This window comes from Typopeltis vanoorti, chromosome 1 (assembly GCF_054136105.1).
Source record: "Typopeltis vanoorti isolate ZY-2024b chromosome 1, IOZ_Tvanoo_1.0, whole genome shotgun sequence".
NCBI classification, from domain to species: Eukaryota; Metazoa; Arthropoda; class Arachnida; order Uropygi; family Thelyphonidae; genus Typopeltis; species Typopeltis vanoorti.
The window spans coordinates 172849767-172877729 of record NC_143549.1 but is presented as its reverse complement, the minus strand read 5'-3'; the positions used below and the strand labels follow the sequence as shown (position 1 = coordinate 172877729).

Below are 27963 nucleotides of genomic sequence, written 5' to 3'. Positions count from 1 at the left end.
ACATGTGTTTAGTTAGCTACTATGTTTACTGCATGTATGCAGCATACGAAGTTTGGCTATTAAATAATGACACAAGGTGCGCTGTGAATCATGTACTCATAGTAGTGGCATGTGCTTGCATCGTGAATGGCCTTGAAGGTTCTAGAAACAGTTGAGATAAGCATTGTTTGCTGTTGCTCGTAGTTAGTCTGTAGTCAGTTATAAAAGAAACATGTGTGTAGTCACTTTGCTGGAATAATGTCTAATGTTAAACTTGAGCGGCGCATTAATCTCAGATTCTCAGCTGATATCACCACTCCATTCCCATTCATCCTCATCTATTCAAATTTTCTTGTAAGGCCACAACATCTGCTCTACTCATAGTTTGTCACATTTTGAATATCATCTGCAAACATAAAACTGAATATCTTTATTTTGATGATGAGAGTTTATTTTTCACTCTTGGTTAGACTATAATAAGTTTAGTTTAATCCTTTATCCAAGTGTATGCAAACAAAGTTTGCGCCTGAAAGTATCTTCAGGACTGGGGTAAGGTAGTGCAACACCAGGCAACTCGTTGCAAAGGTGAAGAAAGCTCTCATCACTCCTATCTCAGTATCTCCCATAATGCAAAGCACATCTCCTTGTGGATATGTGTAATGCTATACATTAAGCAAGGGCCACTACCCATACCGGTTTCGACCTTTATTGAGGTCTCGTCAGTGGGAGCAAGGCCCAGTAGTGGAGATACAAAGGCAGAAGCAATGAGAGGTCATCCTAACCTATAGGAGTTGCCAAAGGGTGAACAACATTATTATTAAACTGGGCCTGGCTCCCACTGACAAGACCTCAATAAAGGTCGAAACCGGTATGGGTAGTGGCCCTTACCTTAATGCATAGCATTACACATATCCGCAAGGAAATGTGCTTTGCATTATGGGAGATACTGAGATAGGAGTGATGAGAGCTTTCTCCACCTTTGCAACGAGTTGCCTGGTGTTGCACTACCTTACCCCAGTCCTGAAGATACTTTCAGGCGCAAACTTTGTTTGCATACACTTGGATAAAGGATTAAACTAAACTTATTATAGTCTAACCAAGTGAAAAATAAACTCTCAACATCTTTCTCTGAATCCGGAGTAATTTAATAATAAGGTTGCGCACCCTTTGGCAACTCCTATACGTTAGGATGAGCTCTCATTGCTTCTGCCTTTGTATCTCCACTACTGGGCCTTGCTCCCACTGAAGAGACCTCAATAAAGGTCGAAACCGGTATGGGTAGTGGCCCTTGCCTTAATGCATAGCACTACACATATCTGCAAGGAGATGTGCTTTGCATTATGGGAGATACTGAGATAGGAGTGATGAGAACTTTCTCCACCTTTGCAACGAGTTGCCTGGTATTGCACTACCTTACCCCAGTCCTGAAGATACTTTCAGGCGCAAACTTTGTTTGCATATACTTGGATAAAGGATTAAACTAAACTTATTATTGAATATCTTTATTCAAATCTTTCCTAATATAATTAACATACAGGTCAAACAGCAAGGGCCCTAAAATACACCTCTGAGGCAAAAGATTAGTGACTTTCCTCTTCTGGGATATTGATTCCCCATACACAACTTGCTGATACCTATCAGATAGCCAATCTCCGATCCAATGCACTAGTCTAATATACAACCCCCATTTGCTGTTGTTTGACCATTAACTTATCATGCGGTAATCTATCAAAAGTCTTTCAAAATTTAAGTATACTACTGTGTATCCATCTCCTTTGTCAAATGAAGCCATGACCTTTTTGTAATAAGTAAGTAGGTTACTACTACAACATGACCTCCCTTTAGCAAACCCATGCTGTCGATCGAAGATAACATCACTGTTGTCAACCCAATTCTGGATCCTGGTTATCACCAGTCTCTCCAACACTTTAACCACAATAACAGACAGATAGATTGGGCTAATTTGATGTTGGAGTTCTGTCCCTTCCCTTCTAATGCAGCACAATCTTGCTTTCCTTCCATTCCTCTGGAACTTGACCCAGTGCACGACTCATATTAAACAAATATGTCAAGGCAGATGTCAACTCCCTAGCACATTCCTTCAAAATACTTGGTGATTTATTATCAAGTCCCACATCCGTATTAACATCAAGTTTGCTCAATTCTCTATACACCATTTGCTCACTTGTAGTCAATCTCTCCTTATCATGATCAACTGCTCTTAAACTCTCCATGATGTCACATTCACAAGAGTGAAGGACATCTATGATATGCTCATTAAATATCTCAACTATATCCTCTGCAGCAGTTGTTCTTATACCATTTTTTTAAATCAGTGTCATCCTTCTATAATCATTCTCTTTTTTTTCTGGCTACATATCAAAAGAACTCTCTAGGATTCTTTTTGGCTTCGTTAGCTAATGGTTGCTCATACCTCACTTTTGCTACCCTTAGAAACCAAGTTCTTGTAATCCACATGGAATCGATTTTTACCACTGCTCTTACTTAACCTTTTGACACTTGGAATATATTTAGACATTGCTTTACTATATAGTTCTTGACTATCACAAAAGCTGCAATGATCTTCTTTCCAGTCAGCTACCCTTTCCATTCTACACCTGCAAGGTGTTTTCAGAGCATCTTATAAACACCAGGCTTGTAGTTTCACATATACCCTTTCCTCACAGATGTCCTCACACTGATGGCAACCACCCAGGTAATCCCTTGATGGTCACTCTCACCAACTGGAGGGTGTCAAATCACCTCCAGTTGGTGACATCCCATCTTTGGGAAACAAAGATGGGATGTAGAATTTACCCTTGGTGGGGATATATTGTTGAAATCGGAGGAAATAAGAGATCTTGGAGTGTTGGTGCATAATTATCTAAAATTTAGAGGACACATGGCCAAAATTGTGAAGACAACACAATGAATTCTGGGAATGACGCGGAGGATACTGACTTGCAGAAGTAAGGAGATTCTTGTTCTATTGTATAAAGCTCTGATTATACCACACACATGGAATGCTGTGTACAGGTTTAGTCAAATGGTTTTTGAAAGGATGAAGAGATGTTGGAAAGGGTCCAGAGGCAACTGACTAAGATGTTTTTTGATTTCTGGAATTTTGAATATAAGGAAAGGCTGAGAAGATGAAATTTACAGAGTCTAGTGGAAAAGGAGAAAGAGGGGTGATGTGATAGAGACATACAAGTTGGTAAGAGATTGTTATAGGATCAGTGTCGAAGAGTTTTTTTTTTTCCCATAAAATGATGGGATATCAGGCAAGAACAAGAGGTCATCTTTGGAAGCTGTATATTGTGGGTGTGTTCAAGGGAGTGTGAAGCAGGTTTTTTGCATGCAAAGTTGGGAATGATTGGAATGCCTTGCATGAGAGTGTGGTATCTCCAGAGAATATGAATGTGTTTAAGGTGCATTATGATGAGCTGTATTTATGAGAAAGGGACCTCCTAAATGAGTCTTTGACTCCATGGGGTCTTAAATAATAATAATAATAATTTGAGAGCAGTGGAAATGAAGGAGGAACTACTGTCTTTTTTTTTTTTTTATGTTGGGTCCATATACAAGAGGTTGGCTGGTCAACCTATAGTACTTTAGTACCATATATGGGTAGTGGGATGGGAAAGGAGGAACTTGTTTACATTCGATTTGAAAGCCTATATATTGTATTCCTTGGGAAATACCTCATGGGGAAGACTGTTCCACAGTACAGCAGTAGCAGGAATGAAGGAGGAGGAAAAGAAACTTGTTCTGTGGGTTTCGAGGTGTACTGTGAAGGGATGTTGGGAGGTGGCTGTTCCAATGGGTTTAGTACAGAGTGGGGGAATTATTGATGTTGTTTCAGATGAGCATTTTCCATGAAAATATTTGTAGAATATACAAATTGCAGAGACTAAACATTTATGTGAAAGTGGGGGGAGTGAGTCGGTAAGAGATGGATCATTTATCAGTCTAATTGCTCTCCTCTGTATTGAGTCAAGCATTTTGAGGGAGCTTTTAGGAGCCCCACTCCAAATGTGAGAACAGTATTTGATGGCTGGGTTGATTTGCGATTTGCATAAGGTTAGCAGCTGTTTTGAAGTGAAGTAACATCTTAAGCAAAAGAGAAAACCTAGTTTTTTGGAAGCTGAGGATGCAATGGTCATGATGTGTTTATGCCAGGAGAGGCCTGATGTCATGGTAATTCCGAGAAGAGAAATTTCATCTTGTCAGGGGATTTGAGTGTTATCAAAAATAATAATGGGGGAAAATGGTTCTTTTGTGGGAAATAAGACAGAACTGGGTTTTACTAGCATTGAAAAGCCATGGACAAAATATGGAAGAGCCGAGCCACAAAGATACACACTAAACTGCGTATTGTGGAAACCTGTATCTTCAGCAGCATGCTCTATGGATGTGATGCCTTGGTACTCCTGATTGAATCTGAAAGGAGGATATTAGCATTCAAGAGGAAGTGCTATAGAAAGATCTTGAGAATAAGCTGGATCTAGAACAATGAGGAAATATATAGGCAAATACAACCAAAAAGAAAACCTGATCCAGAAAATAATCAAAAGGAAACCATCTATTTGACCATATATATAAAATGAACAATGAGAGGAAATTAAAACGCTGTTGTTTGTGATGAAAGGAAAGAACAAAAGAGGAAGACTAAACAGAGAATCGGGCAATGACATTGTCAAATGGTGCAGAAACTCTGTACACAAACTGAGTCATCTTGCACAAAATAGAATGCAATGGAAATATCAAGGTGCCATCAGACACCTACGGGCATTGAACACATGGTTGTTGTTGGCATAGCTTCATCAAGAAACATATTACTTTTCTCATTATTTCAATTTTCCTTTCTAAGAAGTAAAAACATTCCTCTACTTTTTTTTTTTTTATGCATACAGCAGAGTCATAGGCGCAAATAAGTTACCTTTCCATGAAATATTTCAATGTCACTCTACTTGATATTACTTCCTAATCAAGAACCTTCGCTTATTGTCTGAAAATTTAGAATACCAAGCACTGAAAACTGCTAAACATAAACCAACAGTTTAGCTACACTATGTGTATGATATGTTAGTAATTGATCCTCATGGCCTAATAATAAGTTCTAATTCAGAAGGATCTCATTTGTTTATGTTTTCTTCTTCATCTTAGTAATTATGTCAAGAAGGCACATCAAATTAAGTTAACAATTTCATTTTCTTCCATTTCGATGCATCCTACACTGATGGTATCGACTTTCAATTCCATTGTGGCTGAAGTGTTTAATTAGCATTTTCATTCTCAACAAAAACAATGGAAACCTTGTTTAAGCAGGTAATACCAAACATAGGATGAATTCAATCAGATATGAGATGTGCTATATACAAGCTTGTCTTCATTTGTTCATTAACCAAATGGATACTTATTAACAGAATGTACTGCGAGAAGGTGATCAATTGATTACTTCAGAAGTCATGGTTCATTTTTTCCGTTTCTTATATTATTATTATTATTATTATTATTACCACGGGCTACTCCAGGAGTCCTTAGACTCATCGAGGGAGGCCCTAAACATCATGTTCAGACAGCTGTTCAACATTCTCACAGTATCTATCATACCTTGCCTTGAACTCGCTCACTGTCATAGCACCCACAACAGACTCTGGCAGCTTATTCCACTCATTTACCACTCTAAAAGTAAAGAACCCAGCTCTAACACCCCTGCTAACCACGCTCTTTCCCAGCTTCCATGGGTGTCCCCTAGTTCTCCCACCACCAGTCCTGATCTCAAAAATATCATCTGAATTAATCCTATAGAATCCTTTTAGCAATTTGAATGTCTCAATCATATCTCCCCTTTTTCGCCTATCAACTAGTTTCTGCAACCCACAAATCTTCAACGTGTTCTCATATGGTTCATTCCATAGACCTGCTATCATCTTAGTCACTCGCCTCTGGATCCCTGGATCCTTTGACAGCTACAGAATTACCAGTTAAGTTAATAAAAGTGTTTCATGCAATATATATAGAAACTTTTTATAAGATGATAAAACAGCATTTTTACAAAAGAGATATTCAAAGTAACATTATTATATGAGATGTTAAGGCTTTCATTCTAGTCATCTTGCTCCGAATTTTATACAACCTATAAAGGAATTCTATAGGTTCAAAAATTTTTTTCATTTAAATACTAAAATAAAAACAGCATACATACAAACATAGTTCTTATAAAATTATATTTCTTATATATATATACCGATGTAATTATCAGAATAATTTTAAAAAAATTACCTTGAAATCCTCAGTTTCATAATGTGCATGCATTGACAATTGGGCAATTTCCAGTCCACACATATATGCTGCTAAACAAGCCAGAGACTTTCTTCCAAACCCACCAGTTCCAACAAGAATTGCATGGTTTTGTGATGAATGAAGAATGCGACATATTTGACAGCTACAGAATTACCAGTTAAGTTAATAAAAGTGTTTCATGCAATATATATAGAAACTTTTTATAAGATGATAAAACAGCATTTTTACAAAAGAGATATTCAAAGTAACATTATTTATTATTTCATGACACCTCCAAGGAGTCTATGGACTCATAGAGGGAGGACACCTACTCTACAACTCTCCATCTCCACCACTCCATCTCCAAACTACACTGAACCTCTACTATTACCATCTACATCAATGTCATCTATTGCCCACCACCACCACAAGTATTTTTGTCTATAAATTGCATGCATTCTGAAGGATCGATTTGTCTGTATGTAGGATAAACCTGAGTTTCTGGGAGAAAAAACTCTGCTACATTCATATGAGATCGGCTAACTCACCTTCAACTGAAAAAGCCCATATAAGGATTCCTCCAGGTCACGATGGGAATCGAACTTAGACATTTTTTCCAATCGAAGGGGGCAACGATACCACCGTTCTTCCAGTTGCACTACGGAGGAGCTTATTCTGATAGAAATGTCAGTGATTTTTATTTCAGCCATTTGTTGACCATCTGTAAACATAGCTTTAGAGGAAATTTTAGTATAACTGTCATATACTAAAATCAATTTGTTTCAGTCTGGAGAGCAGGGAAAAAATTGTTTTATTAAATTTGATGAAAGGAGACTAGGAAGATTATTGCTTTTGCTTGACTAAAAATTCCCACATTAAGGGGTATTTCATGTGAGGGTGTATTGTCATAATGTATCTGATTAAAAATTTTTAATGACAGTTCTGGTGACTGTCATTAAAACTAACCTAACCTAACTCTGGTATGGTCCCTAGGGAGTGGAAGGAAGACAAAGTAATTCCTTTGCATAAAGATGGCCCTAAGACTGCAGTAGTTGATTACAGACCAATCACCACCACACCCGAGATGGTGTGGTGGTGATTGGCCTGTAATCAACTTAGAGCCATCTTTATGCAAAGGAACTACTTTCTTCCTTCCACTCCCTAGGGACCATACCAGAGTTCAAACTTAAGTTAAATAAACAAGTAAGAGGTGATGACAATTCCTTTGCATATTCACGCAACACCCGAGCTGATATTCCATCTAAACCTACAGCAGTGTTTGCATTTAAATTCTGCAATATACTAAGTACCTCTGATTTATTAACTTCAATTCTCACATTAGTTATTGCTACAGGTACAGAGATATCCTCACTTGGGTGATAGTCTTTTGAAAAGTGATCACTCAGTAACTCTACTATTACATCTGAATTGGCCACCACAATATCATCAGTACCCACTAAGGTTATCCTTCCTTTTACTTGCCACATTTCACTTATTCCAATGACTGTGAGGATAATAAACTGAAGCAGTGAAACCATTTCACCTCCCTTATTTCTGATACTTCTGGCATTTGTAAATAAATACAGCAGTTCATTTTTAGGTCTATAAACAGTCCTATCCAAACCACTTGTTTGTTGTGATTTCCCCACCACACCTGCCCTAGCCTAATCACCTTTATCACTGTTTACTTCATATATTCTCTCAGTCTCAACTTCCCCACCCATATCGCAATATACTTTATTTATTTCTATGCTGATCATCTCCATATATACATATACATTCACTTTTACTTCCAACATCCACTCTCCCCATGCCATATCTCCCTGTCCACAATTTACAAAAGACAGAATCATACTAATCAAAATGAAGGAAAACCTTTTGACAGTGGTTACCTACAGGTATGCACCTACTGACAGCCATTGTGATGAAGTGATTGAAGTGTTTTATGAGAAGGTACAAGAGGTTTTAAAACAGATAAAGAAAAATTATATCCTGATTGTTATGGAAGATCTAAATTCAAACAGCAGAGTCACAGAAAGAGGGTGACCCCAGTAACTGGCAACTTTGGACTTGGTGAAATGAATGACAGAGGTGTAAGGTTAATTGAGTTTTGTGAGCAAAATGATTTGATAACAGCAAATACCTTCATTCAGTAACCAAAAAGATGATTAAACCTGGGCAAGCTCAGATGGTAAAACCAAAACCCAGAGTGATTATATTATTGTTATTATTATTATTCAGGCCTCCATGGAGTCAAAAGACTCACTGTGGGAGGTCCTTCCTAAGAACATAAAGCCTGTCAAGACTCATTGAGGGGAGGTCACCCCCTAAGAAACACAAAGTCGAACATACCACTCCTTAAACTCATTGACCGTTCTTGCCCTCACCAATCTATCAGGCAATGCATTCCATGGCTCAACCACCCTCTATGCAAAGAAACCACTCTTCACCCTCTTGCTCACAGTTTCCTTTCGTAACTTCCAGGGATGGCCACTTGTCATCACTCCTTCCCGCTGTTCAACCAAGTGAAAGAACTCCCCAGTGTCAACCCCGTAACCACCTCTCAACAGTTTAAAAGTCTCAATCATATCACCTCTCCTCCTTCTATCCACCAAACTCTGCAGTCCACATTCCCTCAGCCGATTCTCATAACTATCTTTGTACAGTCCTGAGACCCTCTTTGTCATCCGTCTTTGTATCTTTTCCACAGTTAATTTATCCCCTTCAAATCCTGGGGACCAAATCTGAGAACAATAATCCAAGTGTGGTCTGATCAGAGACTTATACAACGGAATGATAACCCTCTTATCTCTGCAGGTCAGTGTCCTTCTCATAATTGCAGCAATCCTCTGTGTTACCTTCACCACCTTTGCAATATGTCCCCCTAAACTTCAGGTTTCTATCAATCATCAACCCCAGATCTCTTGCCTCCCCAATTTCTTCCAGTATAACTCCTCCCATACAGTATGCAGCATCCCATCGATGTTTCCCAAACCTCAAGACCTTACATTTTGCAGCATTAAACTGACACCCATTCATTTGCCTATCTATCTAGCTTATTCAAATCCTCTTGCAGGGCTACCACATCTTCACAATTACTAATAATCCTTCCCAGCTTCGCATCGTCCGCAAACAACTGAATATCCCCCTTGCAATTCACTGGCAATGTCATTGATATAAAGGTTAAACAATATAGGTTCTAGTACTGAGCCCTGTGAGACCCCACTTGTAACCTTCCGTCTCTTTGAAACTGCTCCACCATACACAACCCTTTGATACCTATCAGACAGCCAATCCTGAATCCAGTTGACCAATCTGATATCCAGACCCATGTGTTGCAACTTAAATATCAGCTTATCATGTGGCACCCTGTCAAATGCCTTTGCTAAGTCTAAGAAAATTGCAGTATATGCCTTTCCCTCATCTAATGTTCTTGTAACTTTATTATAAAAGGCTAGCATATTGCTAAAACAATAGCGCCCTTTCACAAATCCATGTTGACTCTCACAGATAACATTACCCTCAACTGCCCAGTGCTGTATATGGTCCCTCACTACTTTCTCCAAGATCTTAACAACTACTGATGACACACAGACTGGTCTATAATTAGACACTTCCAGTCTGTTACCACACATATGCAATGTCACTAGCTTACCTTCCTTCCATTCCCTGGGCACCTTTGCCGAAGCCAGACTTTCATTGAAAAGCCAGGTTAAAGGCACTGTCAGTTCCCTAGCACATTCTCTCAAAACTCGTGGTGAAATACCATTCAGTCCCAAAGCTTTATTGACATCCAGAGTTCTCAGTATCTGAAACACACTCTCCTCCTGTACCACTAAACCTTGAACCTGCCCTATCCCTCTAGCATTAAAACTGACTCCTGCAGGATGAAATACTCCAATAAAATGGCCATTGAACAATTCCACTATGTCCACTGCATCAGTCACTCTATTCCCATTTTTATCCCACAATATCATTCTTCAACAGTCATTTCTCCTCCTACTGGCCACATAGCTAAAAAATTCTGTAGGATTTTCTTTGGATCTTAGGGTCAATCTCCTCTCATATTCCAGTTTCGCTTTCCTTACCACACTAGTCACTCTTCTGGCCTGTGTCTTATATTCTTTACGCATCCTCTCTTCACCTGTCTCCTTATATCTCTTCCATAGCCTCTTTTTCACATGCAATTCCTGTTTAAAATTGTTTGTCATCCATTTTACACCAAATTGTGTCCTCTTCTTCACTAGTGGAATACTGCTTACCATTGCTGCTAATAAATATTCCTTCACAATTTCCCAAGCATTAATGATATTCTGGCCTTCCAATTCCTCCTTCCATGAAACTTTTCCAAGTTGACGTCTAAGACTATTATAATCACCTGCCTTATAATTCCACATAAGTTCCCGTCTCTTTGATACTCCTGCATGTCTATTCATTTTCCAAGTCAAAACCATATGGTCATTCTCCCAACTGGTGAGAGAGATGTCATCTCAGTTATTATCGACTTTTCTGATGCTATAACCAAATCTAAAACTTTTGAACCTCTTGTTCCCTCTGTTACATGTTGCCTAAGACATTTGTCCCTCAAGAATTCTAGAAATTCTATTCCACTATTGTTACATGTATCTTCCTCTCTCCAATTTATACTACTGAAGTTAAAATCTCCCATAACAATCATTCTTCTTGCACTTGCCAAACTTAGCTGTCTAAACATCTCCTGGTCGCCATCCTCTGTGCTCCTGGGTCTGTAGCAACACCCCACTAAATATCCTGTATTGCCTACCTCTACCTCACACCATACGCTCTCAAAGTCATTTGTCTCACTTCCTTCCAAATTCTCCACTCTTAGAGGACATAGGTCATCACTTATCATAAGCAGTACCCACCACCACCACCACGCTTTCCCCTCCTATCCTGACGAAAAATGCTATACCCAGCAACTTCTATTCCTCTTGTTATATCCCCTTCTGTCAACCACGTCTCAGTGATCGCAATAATTTTTGGCCAGGCTGATGCTATCTGCGCCACCAATTCCTCTCCCTTATTCCGGATACTCCTGGCATTAGTATAAAGCATATAAACGCCATTGTTTCTATACCCAGCATTATCCCTTCTAGACTCCACTGGGCTCAGTGTTACCTGACATCATCTCCCTTCTTCCAAGTATCCATTCCCACAAGAGGCCACCCCTGCTATCATCCTCCCTGGGACACACTAACTCGTTCAGAACAGCAATCTCTCCAGATGCCTACGTCCTTCCTCATTCAAATGTAAACGGTCTCTGGCATACAATTCCTCTCTTTCCTCAAATGCACTCCAAGCATCCACATATACCAGTCCTCTCTTGTCACACATTCTTGCTATTATGCCATTCAATATCACCGCTCTTCTGCTCAGCTCATCATTATCATACCTAGGCAACACACACACTATTTTTCCACTCTCTGTCTTCTTCCGTACAGTTTCAAGCAAAAACCTCATATCTCTTGCTGCCCGACTTACATTACCACTCAAGTCATTCATTCCTACCATCACTATCATCTCATCTACCCTTTCACCTCTCTTAATTGCCATAGCCACTCTTTCTATTGTTCCTCCTGGCAAACACTCCTCACACATCCTATCTTGAACACCACGGATCATTGAGTCGCCATACATTATACCTCTTACCATTCCCTCTCTCCTATTGTTTCCATTCTCTCCTCTTCTTTCATTCCCATAGGTCTCTCTCATTCCCTCTCCTCTACTGCTATTCTCTCTTCTAGCATTCCCATACCTCTCTCTCCTACTGTTTCCATTCTCTCCTCTTCTAGCACTCCCATACATCTCTCTCCTACTGTTTCCATTTTCTCCACTTCTAGCACTTCCATATCCGTCTCTCATTCTGTCTCTCCTACTGTTTCCATCCTCTCGTCTGCTAGCGTTCCCATCTCTCTCTCTCTTTTACTGTTTCCATTCTCTCCTCTTCTAGCACCCCCATACCTCTTACTCATACTCCCTAAATTCTCTCTCTCTCCTACTCTGATTCTCCTTGCATTTATCTCTTCCATTCTCCTAATCTTATCTTTCATACTTCTGCTCTCATTCACAAGACATTTCACCTCCTCTTTCAACTCATCTATCTCCCTCTGCAGGTCAGTCACTCTTAATCTAAATTCACTCTTTCAAACAAAACCATCTCCTAAACGTTCACAGTCACTCACACCTTCCACACTATCAACTATTATTTTCTCATTCATATTTTTTTAGAAAAATATTTTAAAATAGTATTGTGCACATAAAAACATACCTAGTAGCAGATAAAAACTCACACCACATTCCAGTGGTTTCAAAATGAAAGTAACACTAAAAACCACTTAGCATAGAAATAAAGAACCTTGTTTGGATTTCAATTATCTAAAGAATTACTCAATGAAAAATAAGTATGCAACAAAAATTAATGATTGTTTTGATACATCAGAGAATTTTATTTCCAATGTGAAATAAGAACTTATAACTCAAGATAGAAAAATAATGGTAGTGTTTCAAGGAGACTGTTAAAGATGCTGCATATGATTGTTCCCCAAGAAGATTCAAAATAGAAGAAAACTATGAACGAATTAAAGTATATTAAATCTGTTCACCAAAAGAAGGCAAGAAAACAATACATCTGTATAAAATATTTAAACAATATAATAAGGAATGTATGCAGAGTGGTCAAAGAAACATGGCTAAATAATAAATGCCAGGAATAGAAGATCTAGATATAAAATAACATATTTGAAAGGTATGCCAAAAAAATAAAAGAAATAGCAAACAAGAAAATGAATGATCCATGGAATTTTTCAATCAAGAGCAATGATGGAAAAATATCGCTTGAAACAGAAAAAGTTAAGAAAAGATGTGTTGAATAAATTAAAGATGCCAATAAATTATATTCTCAGTTTAATCCTTTATCCAAGTGTAAATAAACAAACAAAGTTTGCATATGAAGTAACTTCACAACTGTGCTACTTGTATATAGATGCTAATGACTTCACATCAATTACCTTAGTATCTCATAATGCAACACACATATCCTGAGATAGTTAGCTCTCAAGAACTCGAGAAATTAATTTCCCTTATTTCCAAATGCTATCTCTTCATTCCAATCTATACTGCATAATTATATGCAAAGGGCCACTACCCAGACCAGTTTTGACTTTTATTGAGATCTCATCAGACCCAGAAGTGATACCAAGGTTGAAGTAATGCAGAATCATATTTCCATATACAAGAAGTCAAAGGGTGTCACACCTTATTACAAAAATACTCTGGATTAGAGATAGATGTTTAAAGGTTTTTCACTTGGTTATACTATAAATCAATGAGTCCTTGACTCCCCCTGGAGGTCTCAGATAATAATAATAATGAATGAAACATGCCAAGTAAGCAAACAAAGTTCACACATGAAGGAACTTCAAGTCTGAGCTATTTGTATATAGAGGCTAATGACTTCACATCAGTTGCCTTAGTATTCCATACTGCCAACTTTGTTTGCTTACACATGGATACTAAAGCAACTGATGTGAAGTCATTAGCTTCTATATACAAATAACCCAGTTGTGAAGTTACTTCATCCACCCTTTGCATAATGCATAACATTATATGTGTCTGTAAGGATATGTGAATATAATTTCTTGGCATCTTTAATTTATAGCATAACCAAGTGATAAACTTTCAACATGGGTTGAATACATTTCAGATTTTTTCCAGAGATAAGGAGAGAGAAACAATAGAATAGTTTAACAATACTGAAGATGGTCCTCCAAAACTAAAAGAAAAAATATTAATAGCTATAAAGCAACATACATCCTCTCCGTATCAAGTCGATCCCACCCTTCTGTTGTATGGTCTGTTTTCACAAAAAAGGCTCTGTCGTTTGATGTGAGCATTCCCACTGCAAATGCCAGGAGGCTTCCCATTCAACTGGCACATAATCCTGCAGCCACATACTCTGTCAGGTCATACCAAGAGAGGGAATCCAAGTAGTGGTATGTGGGTGGCACTGTCGAGGCCACAGAATGGTAAGGAGACTGGTTGCTCTCTGTATGGGCATCATGTTCATGAGTCTATCTCCCCTCACTGCATGCACTCTTTCCTTTCTTCTATTAACAAACCAAAAATGAAAAATTAAACAGACAAACAATGATGGCAACACTGCAAACATAATATATATATCTCTCTCTCTCAACAACCAATTCATCTAAACAATTCAAACCAAACACAATATTCCAAACTTACAAGGATCCTTACCAAAAAAAATAATCATTTCCACAAACATCTGCGGCATAAATTCTAACATAAATGATGTTCATCACCAGTTGCAGACATCCTTCTCTTAACAGAAACCCAAATTACAGCTACATCACCCACAGTTCACCTTCAATGCCCAAATTATACCCTTCATGATTAATTTTGTCATAAAGCTGGAACCTGTGCATTTGTATGTTGTAACACTACCTGACAGAGAATGTCAAATCTAGAATACCCTGTTTTTGATCTTCTCTGGCTGAAGATTTCTTTGCTCCATTCAGTAACAATCATCTTCTGCATTTACCAGTCTCCAAACTCTGAAAACTACAAAGAACTCTTCACCTTCCTCTCCATGAAACTCAATCATCTACAATCCAGCTACCCAAGCAGCGAAGTCATAAACCTAGGATAACGTTGTTGTCCACAACACCAACTGGCTCCCCTTCTACAACACTACAGATCAAGCCAGACGTGATGCAGAAGTTTTTGCTAGAAGCAATGATCTAACTCAAATCATGCAGCTATTTACCTAAATTCCAGATAATTCTCTATATTCTCCCAATGCCCTTGATCTCTTTTTTCACTAGTTCTCCTTCCAGACACACTGTAGACGTTACCTCTCCTCTCATTAACTCAGACCACAATCAAGTGCAAGTTTCCAGTCTCATGGAACACCCCTCCTCTGACCACAGACAATCTCATGTCCTTAGGTACTACAAAGTAGGATGATCTCCAGAAGTACTACACTTCTTTCTCATGGCATTACTATTGCTTCCACTCTTCTGACTCAGACATCTGCAATGAGTGAGTCACAGAAATCATCCTAAGTGGCATGAAAGCATTCCATCTAAAATTCACATCCACTTTCCAAGCCTGGTTCAACAGAAGATGTATGAAACCAGTCGGATTAAAAACCTCAGCTTACCACAGGTGGCTCGCATCAAGACACCAAGCTTCATACTCAGCCTATGCAGAAGCACTCAATAAATGTAAATCAATTATCAGCAAATTCAAATCCAACTTTATGAAGCCACTAGCAGAAAACTCGTCTCTTGTCCAAACAGTGGACATGCCTTCTGGTCCCTAGCAAAAGCCATTGGATACAACTTCTACTCATCTAATGCTCTCACCTCTCTCCTATCCAGATAGCACCATTGTTAGAGCACCCAAAGAAAAGGTGACTTCCTACCATCACTCTTTTCCTCTAACTCTTGCATAGGTGACAAAACCAAATCACATCTTTCCATACTAGCAACTGAGCACCATATGCCACCTGTGGGCTTTCGGCAGAAAGACATAAGAAGAATATTAAACAAACTGAACACTACAAAGTCATCTTCTCAATAGCATCTTTTCTACTGTAATCAAATGTTGTACTCCACAGCTAACACCTGTCATTAATCGTTTCTTCAATTTTCTATATTCATCTGGCACCTATCCCATCTCATGGAAACTAACATATATCCAACCCATTCTAAAAAAGGGAAAGTCCACCATCCAACAACCAACCAATTGCTATCACCTCAATCCTCTCCCAAATAATGGAAAAAGTTATCAATGGTTAACTTCTTCACTACTTAGAAGCTCACCAATTGGTTGTGTGCTGCAGCCCTTGACATTTCCTGACATTTCCAAGGCATTTGATCATGTGTGGCATTAAGGCCTGCTTTGCAACTGTCTTCCTTTAGTCCACTTGCAACTCTCTGAAACTGGATAGTCAGCTTTCTCTCTGGTAGCTCAATGCATGTCATGGTGTATGGCAACTTCTCTTTGAACTTTGCCACCAATCAGAGTATCTCAGGGCTCCATTCTCTCACCTACCCTCTTTCTCTTATGCATAAATGATCTACTCTCAATCACTACAAATCCTATCTATAGCTTTGTCGACAATAGCTCTCCACTTATCCTACTCCTTTGACAAACCATGTAGATCATAGACATCTTTTAAATCAAGATCATCTGCAATCAGTGCCTTAAACAGCAATCTTCATACTGTCCATCAGTGAATCAAAGATAACCTAGTCACCTTTGATGCTGCTAAAATGCAGACCTACCTTTTCTCTTGCAAAAGGGATCTCAGCTCACCTTCCCTCAGTAATCCACACATCACCAGACAGGATGAACTCTCTCTTCTTGGACTGACATTTATCTCCAACCTCTACTGGCACAAACACATCACATTAACAGCTTCCTCAACTTGTAAAAAAAACTAGGCATTCTTTTCTACTCAAGAAGTATTTTATATACTCTGTAACACCCTATTTTACACACCCAGCTACTAACCCTATATAAATCCCAAATCCACCCATCTTTAGAATACTGTACACACATTTTGGGTGGTGCACCTAAAACCTTAAAAATTTTTTGATGCTGTCCAGAGGAGAGCAATTTGTCTCATAGATTACCCTTCCCCCACCGGCTCACTTCAACCTCTATCTCAGAGAGGAAATGTTTCAGCTCTGTGTCAATTCTACAGATACTTCCATGGATCACAATTGGCAAACATCATTCCTCCACTTGCTGTTAGGCCTGTTAAAACAAGAGCAGTTGCTATCCAACATCTCTTTACAGTACAACTGCAAACTCATCGAACCTGTTTCTCCTCTTCCTCATTTATTCCATCTACCTTTGTCCTCTTGAACAGCCTTCCTTATGATGTTAAGAAATTATATTCTTGGTTTAATCCTTTATCCAAGTGTAAGCAAATAAAAATTTGCATGATATATGTCCATAAGCATTGCATTATGGGATAATAAAGCAATTAACGTGAAGTCATGAGCTTCTATATACAAGTAGCCCAGTCACGATGTTACTTCATTCACACATTTTATTTGCTTACACTTGGATAAAGGAGTAAACCAATAATATAATTTCTTATTGGTTTCTTATCTATATAATTTATAGTATAAACAAGTGAAAAAACTTTTGAACATCTTTCTCTAATCCAGAGTATTTTAGTAATAAGGTGTGACACCTTTTCACTACTTGTATATGGAAATACGACTTCTGCATTACCTCAACCTTGGTATCACTTCTGGGTCTGCTCTAAAGCTCAGATTGTTCCTGAATGCTACAATACTCTGCAGTTAACTCTATGACTGCTAAAACACTCTGGAATTGACATTCTTTATATTAAAAAAAGGAAAAGTTGGTATAAAAAAATCTTTAATCTCTTTTGTTCTGAAGTTCCACAGTTAGGTACAGACAACAATATTTTGTTTCATAACTTGATGAAGTTCTCAGAGTACACTAACAGGAGGGATCTTGCTTGGAGAATTGCATATGGCCACCTTCCATTCAATACCATCAAATGGAAATACTTGAACATTGGAGATCCAATCTGTGACATCTGTTACCGAATGGAAACAGTAGAACATGCATCCTGCAGCTGCCCTCTTGCCCTTTGTATTTGGAACAGATTATGAAATGTGCTGGCCATTTCATTACTTACAACAAAACAAGTTATTTTTTTGCAATACCCACCACCTGTCAGCAATGGAAGGAGAATTTTGATTTTTATAATTAATGAATTAAAACCATTTGTAGAAAGTTAGAAAGAAACATGGATTTGAAAACCAGCAATATGATATTCAAATGCTTTATAATATTGTATTGTGAAAATTTTATTGTTTAGTCAGATGATTTTTGTATTTATAAAGAAGCATTCTGGTAAAAAGAATGCTTCTTTCATAGTTAGCATATCTGCTCTCCAGTCAAAAGGCTGCAGGTTTGAATCCTGCTGTGGGCATGGATGTTTGTGATTTGCTGTGAAAATACTAATGGTGGTGGTGGGCAGTAGATGGCATTGGTGTAAATTATAGTAGTTTTGGTTCGTTGTAGTTGGCAGATTCTGAGTGGTGAAGGAAGAGTTGTAGAGTAGGTGCTCTCCCTCGACAAGTCTTTGGACTCCCTGGAGGTGTCATATAATAATAATAATAATATTCCCCCCGAAGGAACATGGCCTTGTCATGTCGGTCGGGCTTGCGTGCTTCAGTGATGTTGAGAGTTTCTGGCGTTAGCATAGTATGCCAGCAGGGCCACCCTTGTCAGACAGGTCTCAACTGAGGAGCCAGACTAACAGTGTTCCATCCCCCCATCTTAATGGTGAAAAGGAAGAAGAGATCCATACCGGATCAGTCAATGCCCAGTTCATCAAGGACTGCATGGGATGTTGGGGATCCTGGACATCAAGCGACAAGTGGGCTACAGGACCCAGCTCTTCTTGCTGGGCAATCAGGGCAGTGACTAGAAGAAACCAAAACGTAAAAAAAATGGACTGTAGAAGTACATTGTACATTTCATAACTTCTCTGTTTTCTTCTGTGTAGAAGAAAACAGAGAAGTTATGAAATGTTTTTACAGATCAACACCAGAAAAACAAGGTTTCAGAAAGCGTATGTATTTAATTTGGAAACAAAAATTCCCACAATCTGCAATAACAAAACAAAAACTTATGGACCAAAAGAATTTCATTTTCCATAACAAAATATTTACTGAACTTGAGCTGCAAGAGTTACGTAGTAAACCAACAATTCCAGTAACAGAAAATCATCAGGAGGTATCTATATCAAACTTTGGAATTCAACTCAGTAAACATCAAGCTGACAATATACCTCAGAATGTTTTGACAGAAGTGCAGTGTTAAATGAAGTCAGAGATATTGGAACATATGAACTCCATAAATGATCGTATAAAACTACCATCATTAAAATTTTAAAGAAATTTAAGCTAAAACAGCTCCTCTTAGATGCAAATGCTGTAATTAAAACCATCACAACCAACAGTACAAAGGAAACAAATCAGCTCCTATACAGCACAGCCTTTTATTACAGTAAAGCTTGGTTGCAAACCGCAAGAGACGAGGAGGAAACAATCTGCACCATGGAAAATCTGGTTGGAACGAAAAGTCAACAAATTACAAGCTGATCTGAGCAACTAAAAGAGTTTTAAAGGAGGATGGCTGAAAAATAATAACATCAAAAACAAACTGAATAACACATATAATTTGGCCAACAAAGCAATTGCTGAAGTTACCAAAGAGCTAAAACAAAGAATTATAGTGACTGCACAGAAAATTAAAAGATATGAAGCAAGAATAAACCAAATGTGCAAAATATGCAACTTCGACAGAAACAAAGTCAGTTCCTTCAGTCTCTCCAGAGAAATACAAATGCAAACAATCATTCAAAAGAAAAAGAAGAAACACTCACATTTTGGAAGTCAATCTGGGATAATCCTATTGAACACAACAAGATGCCTCATGGATTAAAGAAATAGAATTAGAAATGAAACAAAAACAGATGCAAAATATCATTATCACTAAAGAAATGGTCAGTGCACAAGCTAGAAAATTAAAAAACTGGAGTGCACCTGGCAAAGATGAACTGCATGGATTTTGGTTAAAACATCTAACCAGTCTACATGATCGAATGGCAGAACAATTTAATTATTTGTTGCAGTCAGGCTCAGTGGAAGACTGGATGATATCCTGGTGCACTTTTCTCTTCATGAAAGATAAGGATAAGGGTGCAGACCCAAGTAACTATCATCCAATAACATGCCTATCGCTATGCTTAAGCTGATCACTGCAATAATAACAAATTCCATATACCACTACTTATCAGATAATCAGATTTATCCAATTGAACAAAAAGGCAATTTTCAAAAATCTACAGCAGTGGTCTCCACTTGCTGAACAGTACTCTTCAGCACTGTTCAGTGGGCCGTAGTAATAAAAAACTCTAGAACTAGATATATGAGTTTTATTGAAAGCAGATAAAAACTGATTACAGAGTATGTGAGATTAAATTATCGTATATTAATGACAACGAACACTATCAACGACTAGCAAATTTTCGCTAGTCATTCATTTTTCAACAGAACATATTTACATTAATTTATTTACGTACAATTATGTACAAAATATATTTATGAACAATTTACGTGTAAATTTTTTTTTAATTTCCTATAACTTCGAGTTTTTTGTCAATGAATACAGATTGGGAAATTTTGCTTTTATTTAGTTTTTTGCTCGTTAGTTCATTTTAACCTTAACTTTTATTAAGTGTTCTTATTTCGTGTGACATAAATTTTTTTTTGTTGATAAAAAAGTTTATTTGGATGTAACTTTTTTATTTCGTTTTGAATTCTTTTAAATTTTTTTTCTTCGTTAGTCCATTTTAACCGACCTGTTACAGTCAGAAAGACCGTAACATGGATTTCAGTTACTTTTTGATATTCAGGAATATATTTTGAACACAATTTTAATTAATGCATTTGAAATCTATCAACACCTAGCGTTTTTTTTTGCAGATTCTTATTGAAAAATTAGTTCAATTGGCAGGCCGGATAAAATCATATCGCAGGCTGCATCTGACCCACGAGCCGTAGTTTGGAGATCCCTGATCTAGAGGAACAAACGACCAGATCCTTATTAATAAAATTATTCTCAGAAATTCAAAAACATGAAAAACTAACTTAAAAATGGCATGGATAGACTACAAGAAAGTATTTGATTCCCTCCCACACTCCTGGATCCTAAAATCACTACAAATATTTGGAATTAGCAAAAACATATGTTTGTTTCTGGCTGCTGCTATGAAATCATGGAAAACAACTTTAATAGTGAATAATGAACAATTCAGAGATATCAGCATTAAACGTGGAATTTTCCAAGGTGATTCCTTGTCACCATTGCTCTTCAACATTTCTTTGATACCTTTGTCTATGATTCTGAAGAAAATAAAACTTGGATATGAAATTCCTAAATGTAATATTAAAATTTTCCATCTGTTGTACATGGATGACTTGAAGTTATATGGAAAATCGGCCCAGCAAATAGACTCTTTATTGAACACAGTTCTTATTTTCAGTGAGGACGTCAAAATGAAATTTGGTTTAGGTAAATGCGCAATTTTATCTATTAAACGAGGAAAAATTAATGACACTAATAATTTTAATTTTGATCAAGAGAAATATATAAAAGCAATTTCAGCTGACGAACAATATAAATACCTAAGAATATTAGAAGCAATGATATTCTCCACTCGAGAGTTAAACAACAGGCAGCATCGGAATACATCAAAAGAGTTTGAAATATTCTGAAAACAAAATTAAATGGATTAAACACAACTAAAGCAATGAATTCTCGGGCTATACCAATTATCCAATACACAGCTGGCATAATAGATTGGACAAAAGAAGACCTGGACAAACTGGATTGCAAAACTAGAAAAGTAATGACTACGCATCATGCATTACATCCACGAAGTGATATTGACCGGTTGTACTTACCGAGGAGAATAGGTGGATGGGGTCTGCTGCAAGTGAGACAGACTCTGGAAGAAGAAGAAATTAGTTTAAGAAGTTGCATCGGCAACAGCTCTGAGCCAATGCTTCAAGCAATTCCAAACGAGGGCCTTCTACAAGCAACAGGAAGCAATGCAATTACAAAAAGGAATAACAAAATAACCGATATGTGCGCTAGAAAAATAAACCCTTACATGGCCAATTTCTTCGAGATACTAAGGACAAAATTGATGTCAAAAGATGTGGCAATGGCTACAATACAGATACATTAAAAAAGAAACAGACGGGTCTATTATAGCAGCTCAAGAACAGGCCTTACAAACTAATGCAATGAAAGCAAAAATTTTGAACATCAATAATAACAGCAAATGCAGATTATGCAATAAGAACAATGAGACTGTAGAACATCTAATCAGTGCCTGTAGCAAAATAGCTCAAACTGACTATAAATACTGTCATGATCAAGTGGCCAAAATAATTCATTGGCATGTATACAAAAAATATGGCTTTCCTACTTCTGATAACTGGTGGCAGCATAAATAGAGACAGTACTGGAAAACAAAACAGCAAAAATTCTCTGTGACTTTTGAATACAAACTGATCGACATTTGGAACACAATAGACCTGACATCACAATTATCGAACATCAACAGGTTTGGATTATTAGTATCGCAGTACCCAGTGATAACAACATTAACAACAAAGAACTGGAAAAAATTACTACATATCAAGATCTGGCAATCGATGTTGGCCAGCTGTGGCTTAAACACACCAAAGTCATCCTGTTTGTTATCGGTGCACTTGGTGCAGCTTCAAAGAAGCTATCCAACTATTTACAGCAATTGAACATCGACAAAGTGATCCCGCATGACCTACAAAAAAACAGCATTACTTGGAACAGTCCATATTTTACGACAGTACCTGACAGACTATTCTTAGATTCTTGGGTAGAATCTGAATTGTTCTGTATCACCAGTGAAATTTTTGTTTATATGATATCTTGTTTTGACCGAGTATCAATTATGTGAATAAAATAATAATAATAATAATAATAATTCTAGGAGATATCAAATTTATCTCTAGATGGTGTAGACCACCTATGCAATATTCACCAGGCTGAGATAAAATTGTGGCTATTATTGCTATGACAGGATTTTTAAATGGTTTCATCCTCATCTTTGCACTTTAGTTTCAATTCTTTTGGTTGTTTTTTGGTTGTTTTTTGGTTGTTTATCTAGGAAAACTGATAGCCTTTGGCTACATGATGTTTATATGATATTTATACAGAAATGCTAAAGATAAAGGCCCTAGAAGAAAACGGAAAAGTTAAGGAAACTGTTTAACCATATTTATGAAAGTGGATATGTTCCTAATGAACTCAGAAGTTTTATCAATATAAACATCCTGAAAATGGTGGGATAGTTGAATATAAAATTGTAGGCTGCTAAGGCTAATAGCTATCTAATAAAATTACTATTACAAATTATATTGGAAAGAATAAAGTCAAAAGCAACAAATGAAATAAAGAATATCCAGAATGGATTTATGAGGCAGAGGAACAAGAGAAGATATCTTCCATATCTGAATGATAGTAGAAAGAAACTTGGAAGTGCATAAAGATGCTTATCTCTGTTTTATAAATTATAATAAAGCATTTAATAGTGTTCACCATAAGAAATTAATAGAATCCTTAATAAAGAGAAGGATAGACAGTAATGACATAAGACTGATACCCTTCATGTCAGAACCAAATTGCAAAGATAAAAATCAGCAATGAAATGTCAGAAACGTTCAAAAAAAAAAAGTGCTAGTCAGGGTTGTGTGATTTCTCCTTTTCTGTTCAATTTCTAGAGTGAAGAAATATTTGAGCGTATAGAAGAATTGGAGGGAGCAAAATTAGGAAGAAATATAAGTAATTTTCATTTTGCAAATGACACTGTATTGACTGCTGAGAAAGAGGAAGATTTGCAGAAGTTAATAGAGTAAATAAATATAGAGAGTAAAAACTATGGTGTAACATTAAATTCCAAAAAAAAAAAAAAAAAATTAAAATAATAGAAGCAGAGAAAAATATACCCAAAGGTTAAAATTTAAAGTAGAAAACCAAATTATAGAACAAGTTAAACGTTACACTTATTTAGGATGCTTAATTACACAAGATGGCAAGGAGGGGGTGCAAAAGACAGATTAGAAAAAGGATAGAAATGGCAAAAATCAACCTTTAACAGAATGAAAAATATACTGACATCAAGAGAAATGAGGGGGGAAAAAAAAGGATTAAGAATAGTTAAATGTTTTATTTTGTCTACTTTTCTCTCGGGAATAAAAACATGGACAATAAACAAGGAAGACAGTAGAAGAATTGTGGATGTACAGAAGAGCATTAAAGATCTCATGGATTCAGAAGAAGAAGAAACATGAAAAAGCTTTGGAGATGATGAGTATTAAATTGAAACTAATAAAGAACATTCAAAAAAAAAAAGAAACAAAAATATCATGTATGGCATGAAAGTCTTCAAAAAGATTTATTAGAAGAAAGAATTGAAGGCAAGAGAAGGAAATGACAGCAACATACATGGTTCAAAAATATAAAGGACTGGCTGCAAGCTTGAACTATGCAGAGAGCCAGAGAGAAACAGAGACATCGACAATAGCTAACCTCCTGAATGGAGGTGAGACTCGATAGGATAGTTAAAATGTCCCATTATAATCACTCATTCTGCTTCCCAAACTCAACTATCTAGACATCTCTATCCTTCACCCTCCCTCTGTGTTTCTTGGATTATTGAAACATCCCATTAAATCTCCTGTCCTGCTTACCTCCACCGCATGCCATATGCTCTCAAAACCATTAGCGCTATTTCCCTCCAAATTCTCCACTCTGAGAGGCCACCATTTATCATAAGTAATACTACACTTCCTATCCTGCAGAAATATGTTATTTCCTTCTAGTTCTATTTCTGTCAGTATATCTTCTTCTTCTTCCATCAACCATGTTTCTCTAATCAACCTTTGGACAGGCTGAGGTTATCAATGATGCCAATTCATTTACCTTATTCCTGATACTTCTGGCATGTGTGTAAAGAAACAGCAATGCATTTTCAGTATTTCTCTACCTATTATTTTCCCTCTGGTCACAATTTGACGAATCCCTGCCGTAACATTCTCACTTGCCCAGAGAACAATAATATTTGTAGATGTGCCTGTGGCCTACCTTGTTTCACATGCAGTCCATGTCTTGCCTCTTTTTAATCCTCAAATGCACTCCTGCATCCACATAATTCAAGCATGTCTTTTGACACATTCTCAGTAACATGTCATTCATTATTGATGATCTTCTCCTAAGTCTGCATTATCATATCAGGGTAAGAACAGACATCTTAGTATAAAACTGGATAATCTGAGAAAGATAATTGTGTGAATGGCAAATTACATACACAACAAATAACATAGCGAACAGTAAACAGCTCAGTGACACAGAGCTGTTTACTAATTATTCCTTCTTTATTGCATTACATACTAATGTGGCAGCAATTCTACAAAAAAGAATACAGAGGAACATGATAATTAACTTGATATTCATCAATAAAGTTGATTCTTATGTTGCTGTGTCTCAGAATCAACTTACTCTTTGTCAACACATGAGAATCAACTTATTTTTCATAAATGCAAATGCATAACCTGCAGCTCAATAATGCCTATGGCTAAGCAATAAGATACTATAGACCTTCTATTATAAATTTATAACTTCAGTATACAGAAATTATAAATATATGAGATTTCTTAATTTCAAAAAAGATTAGATAAGAGTATACAAAAATAAGTTGCAATTATGCAGTGATATGTATCAACGAGTGTTGAGAGAATGTGCTAGGGAACTGACAGTGCCTTTAACCTGGAAAGTTAAAGTGCTTCAGGAAAGGTGCCCAGGGAATGGAAGTAAGGTAAGATAGTGCCATTGCATAAGGGTGGTAACAGACTGGAAGTGTCTAATTATAGGTCAGTTTGTGTGACATCAGTAGTTGTTAAGATCTTGGAGAAAGTAGTGAGGGGCCACTACTTTCTCCATTGGGCAGATGAGGGTAATGTTATCTGTGAGAGAGTCAACATGGATTTGTGAAGGGGTGCTCTTGTTTTAGCAATATGCTAGCCTTTTATAATAAAGTTACAAGAACATTAGATGAGGGAAAGGCATATACTGCAATTTTCTTAGACTTAGCAAAGGCATTTGACAGGGTACCACATGATAAGCCGATATTTAAGTTGCAGCACATGGGTATGGATGTCAGATTGGTCAAGTGGATTCAGGATTGGCTGTCTGATAGGTATCAGAGAGTTGTGTATGGTGGAGCAGTTTCAAGGAGGCAGAGGGTTACATGTAGGGTCCCACAGGGCTCAGTACTAGGACCTATATTGTTTAACCTTTATATCAATGACATTGCCAGTGGATTGCAAGGGGGATATTCAGTTGTTTGCGGATGATACGAAGCTGAGAAGGATTATCAGTAATAGTACAGATGTGGTAGTCCTGCAAGAGGATTTGAATAAGCTAGATAGATGGGCAAATGAATGGGAGTTTCAGTTTAATGCAGCAAAATGTAAGGTCTTGAGGTTTGGGAAACATCGATGGAATGCTGCTTACTCTACAGGAGGAGTTATACTGGAGGAAGTAGGGGAGACAAGAGATCTGGGGTTGATGATTGATAGAAACCTGAAATTTAGGGGACATATTGCAAAGGTGGTGAAGGTAACACAGAGGATTGCTGCAATAATGAGAAGGATGATGACCTGCAGAGATAAAACAGTTATCATTCTGTTGTATAAGATCCTGATCAGACCACAACTTAGACTATTGTTCTCAGATTTGGTCCCCAGGATTTGAAGGGGATAAATTAACTGTGGAAAGGGTACAAAGACAGATGACAAAGATGGTTTCAGGACTGTACAAGGATAGTTATGAGGATCGGCTGAGGGAATGTGGACTGCAGAGTTTGGTGGATAGAAGAAGGAGAGGTGATATGATTGAGACTTTTAAACTGTTGAGAGGTGGTTACGGGGTTGACACTGGGGAGTTCTTTCACTTGGTTGAACAGCGGGAAGGAGTGATGACAAGAGGCCATCCCTGGAAGTTACGAAAGGAAACTGTGAGCAAGAGGGTGAGGAGTGGTTTCTTTGCATGGAGGGGTGATTGAACCGTGGAAGCATTGCCTGATGGAGTGGTGAGAGCGAGAACAGTCAATGAGTTTAAGGAGTGGTATGATAGATTTTGTGTTTCTTAGGGGGGGGGACCTCCCCTCGATGAGTCTTGACAGACTTTATGTTCTTAGGAAGGACCTCCCACGTAGAGTCTTTTGACTCCATGGAGGCCTGAATAATAATAATAATAATAATAAATAATGATCATGTAAAAATATATAACTATAACTTTCCTTATACTCTGATATAAGTCATCACCCTAAATCCTTTTAGAGATAATTTTGCATATAACTATGAAACTTGAAATTAATATTATTGTTATTATCATAAAAATGATTATGTGAAATATATGATTATTATTATTAATATTGTTGTTGTTGACTAAACACCTTCAAAGAGTCCAGAAATCATTGTGGAAGATGACTTCATATGAATATGGCATGTATTATACTTGTCCTGGAACTTATTCCCTAAGAAATACTCACAACTTTCATTGGTGGCCATAAGTAGCTCTCTGCACTGTAAAATAATATTTTACAGCACACCCTTGCTCACTACTTTTATCCAGCTTCCAGGAAGCTTTGTTTTTTCTCCTACCTGCCATGCAATGTGGAAATACCACCCCAATCTCTTTCTCTCTCTCTCTCCCCTCTGTGTTTATATAAAATCTCCTAACTAACTTGGATCTATCTATTTATAAGTCTGTTGGCACTCAGTGCTTTTTAACACTCAGCAAGAAGCTCAATAAGGGAGGCCAGGGCTTGATCTTCCTTGAAAACAAAAATATTTTTAAGAACATATTTTTCCTTAAGACACTTCAAATGAATCAGTGTTATGCAACAACTCTTGATCACATTATGAAAGCATTCACCGTAGGGGGGTCACACTATTCACAGTCCTTTGAATGGTCAGTACTGCACCT

At 37.3% G+C, this 27963-nt stretch overlaps 1 protein-coding gene across 1 annotated transcript in view; it reads right to left on the bottom strand.

Moving 5' to 3' along the window:
• Window positions 1–27963, bottom strand: part of Dhc93AB (Dynein heavy chain at 93AB) — a 1274973-nt gene that overhangs the window by 407399 nt on the left and 839611 nt on the right. Inside the window, exon 40 of the mRNA XM_090403805.1 lies at window positions 6265–6427. Within this exon, the coding sequence (XP_090259931.1) occupies window positions 6265–6427 (163 nt within the window). The remainder of the gene's footprint in view (window positions 1–6264; window positions 6428–27963) is intronic.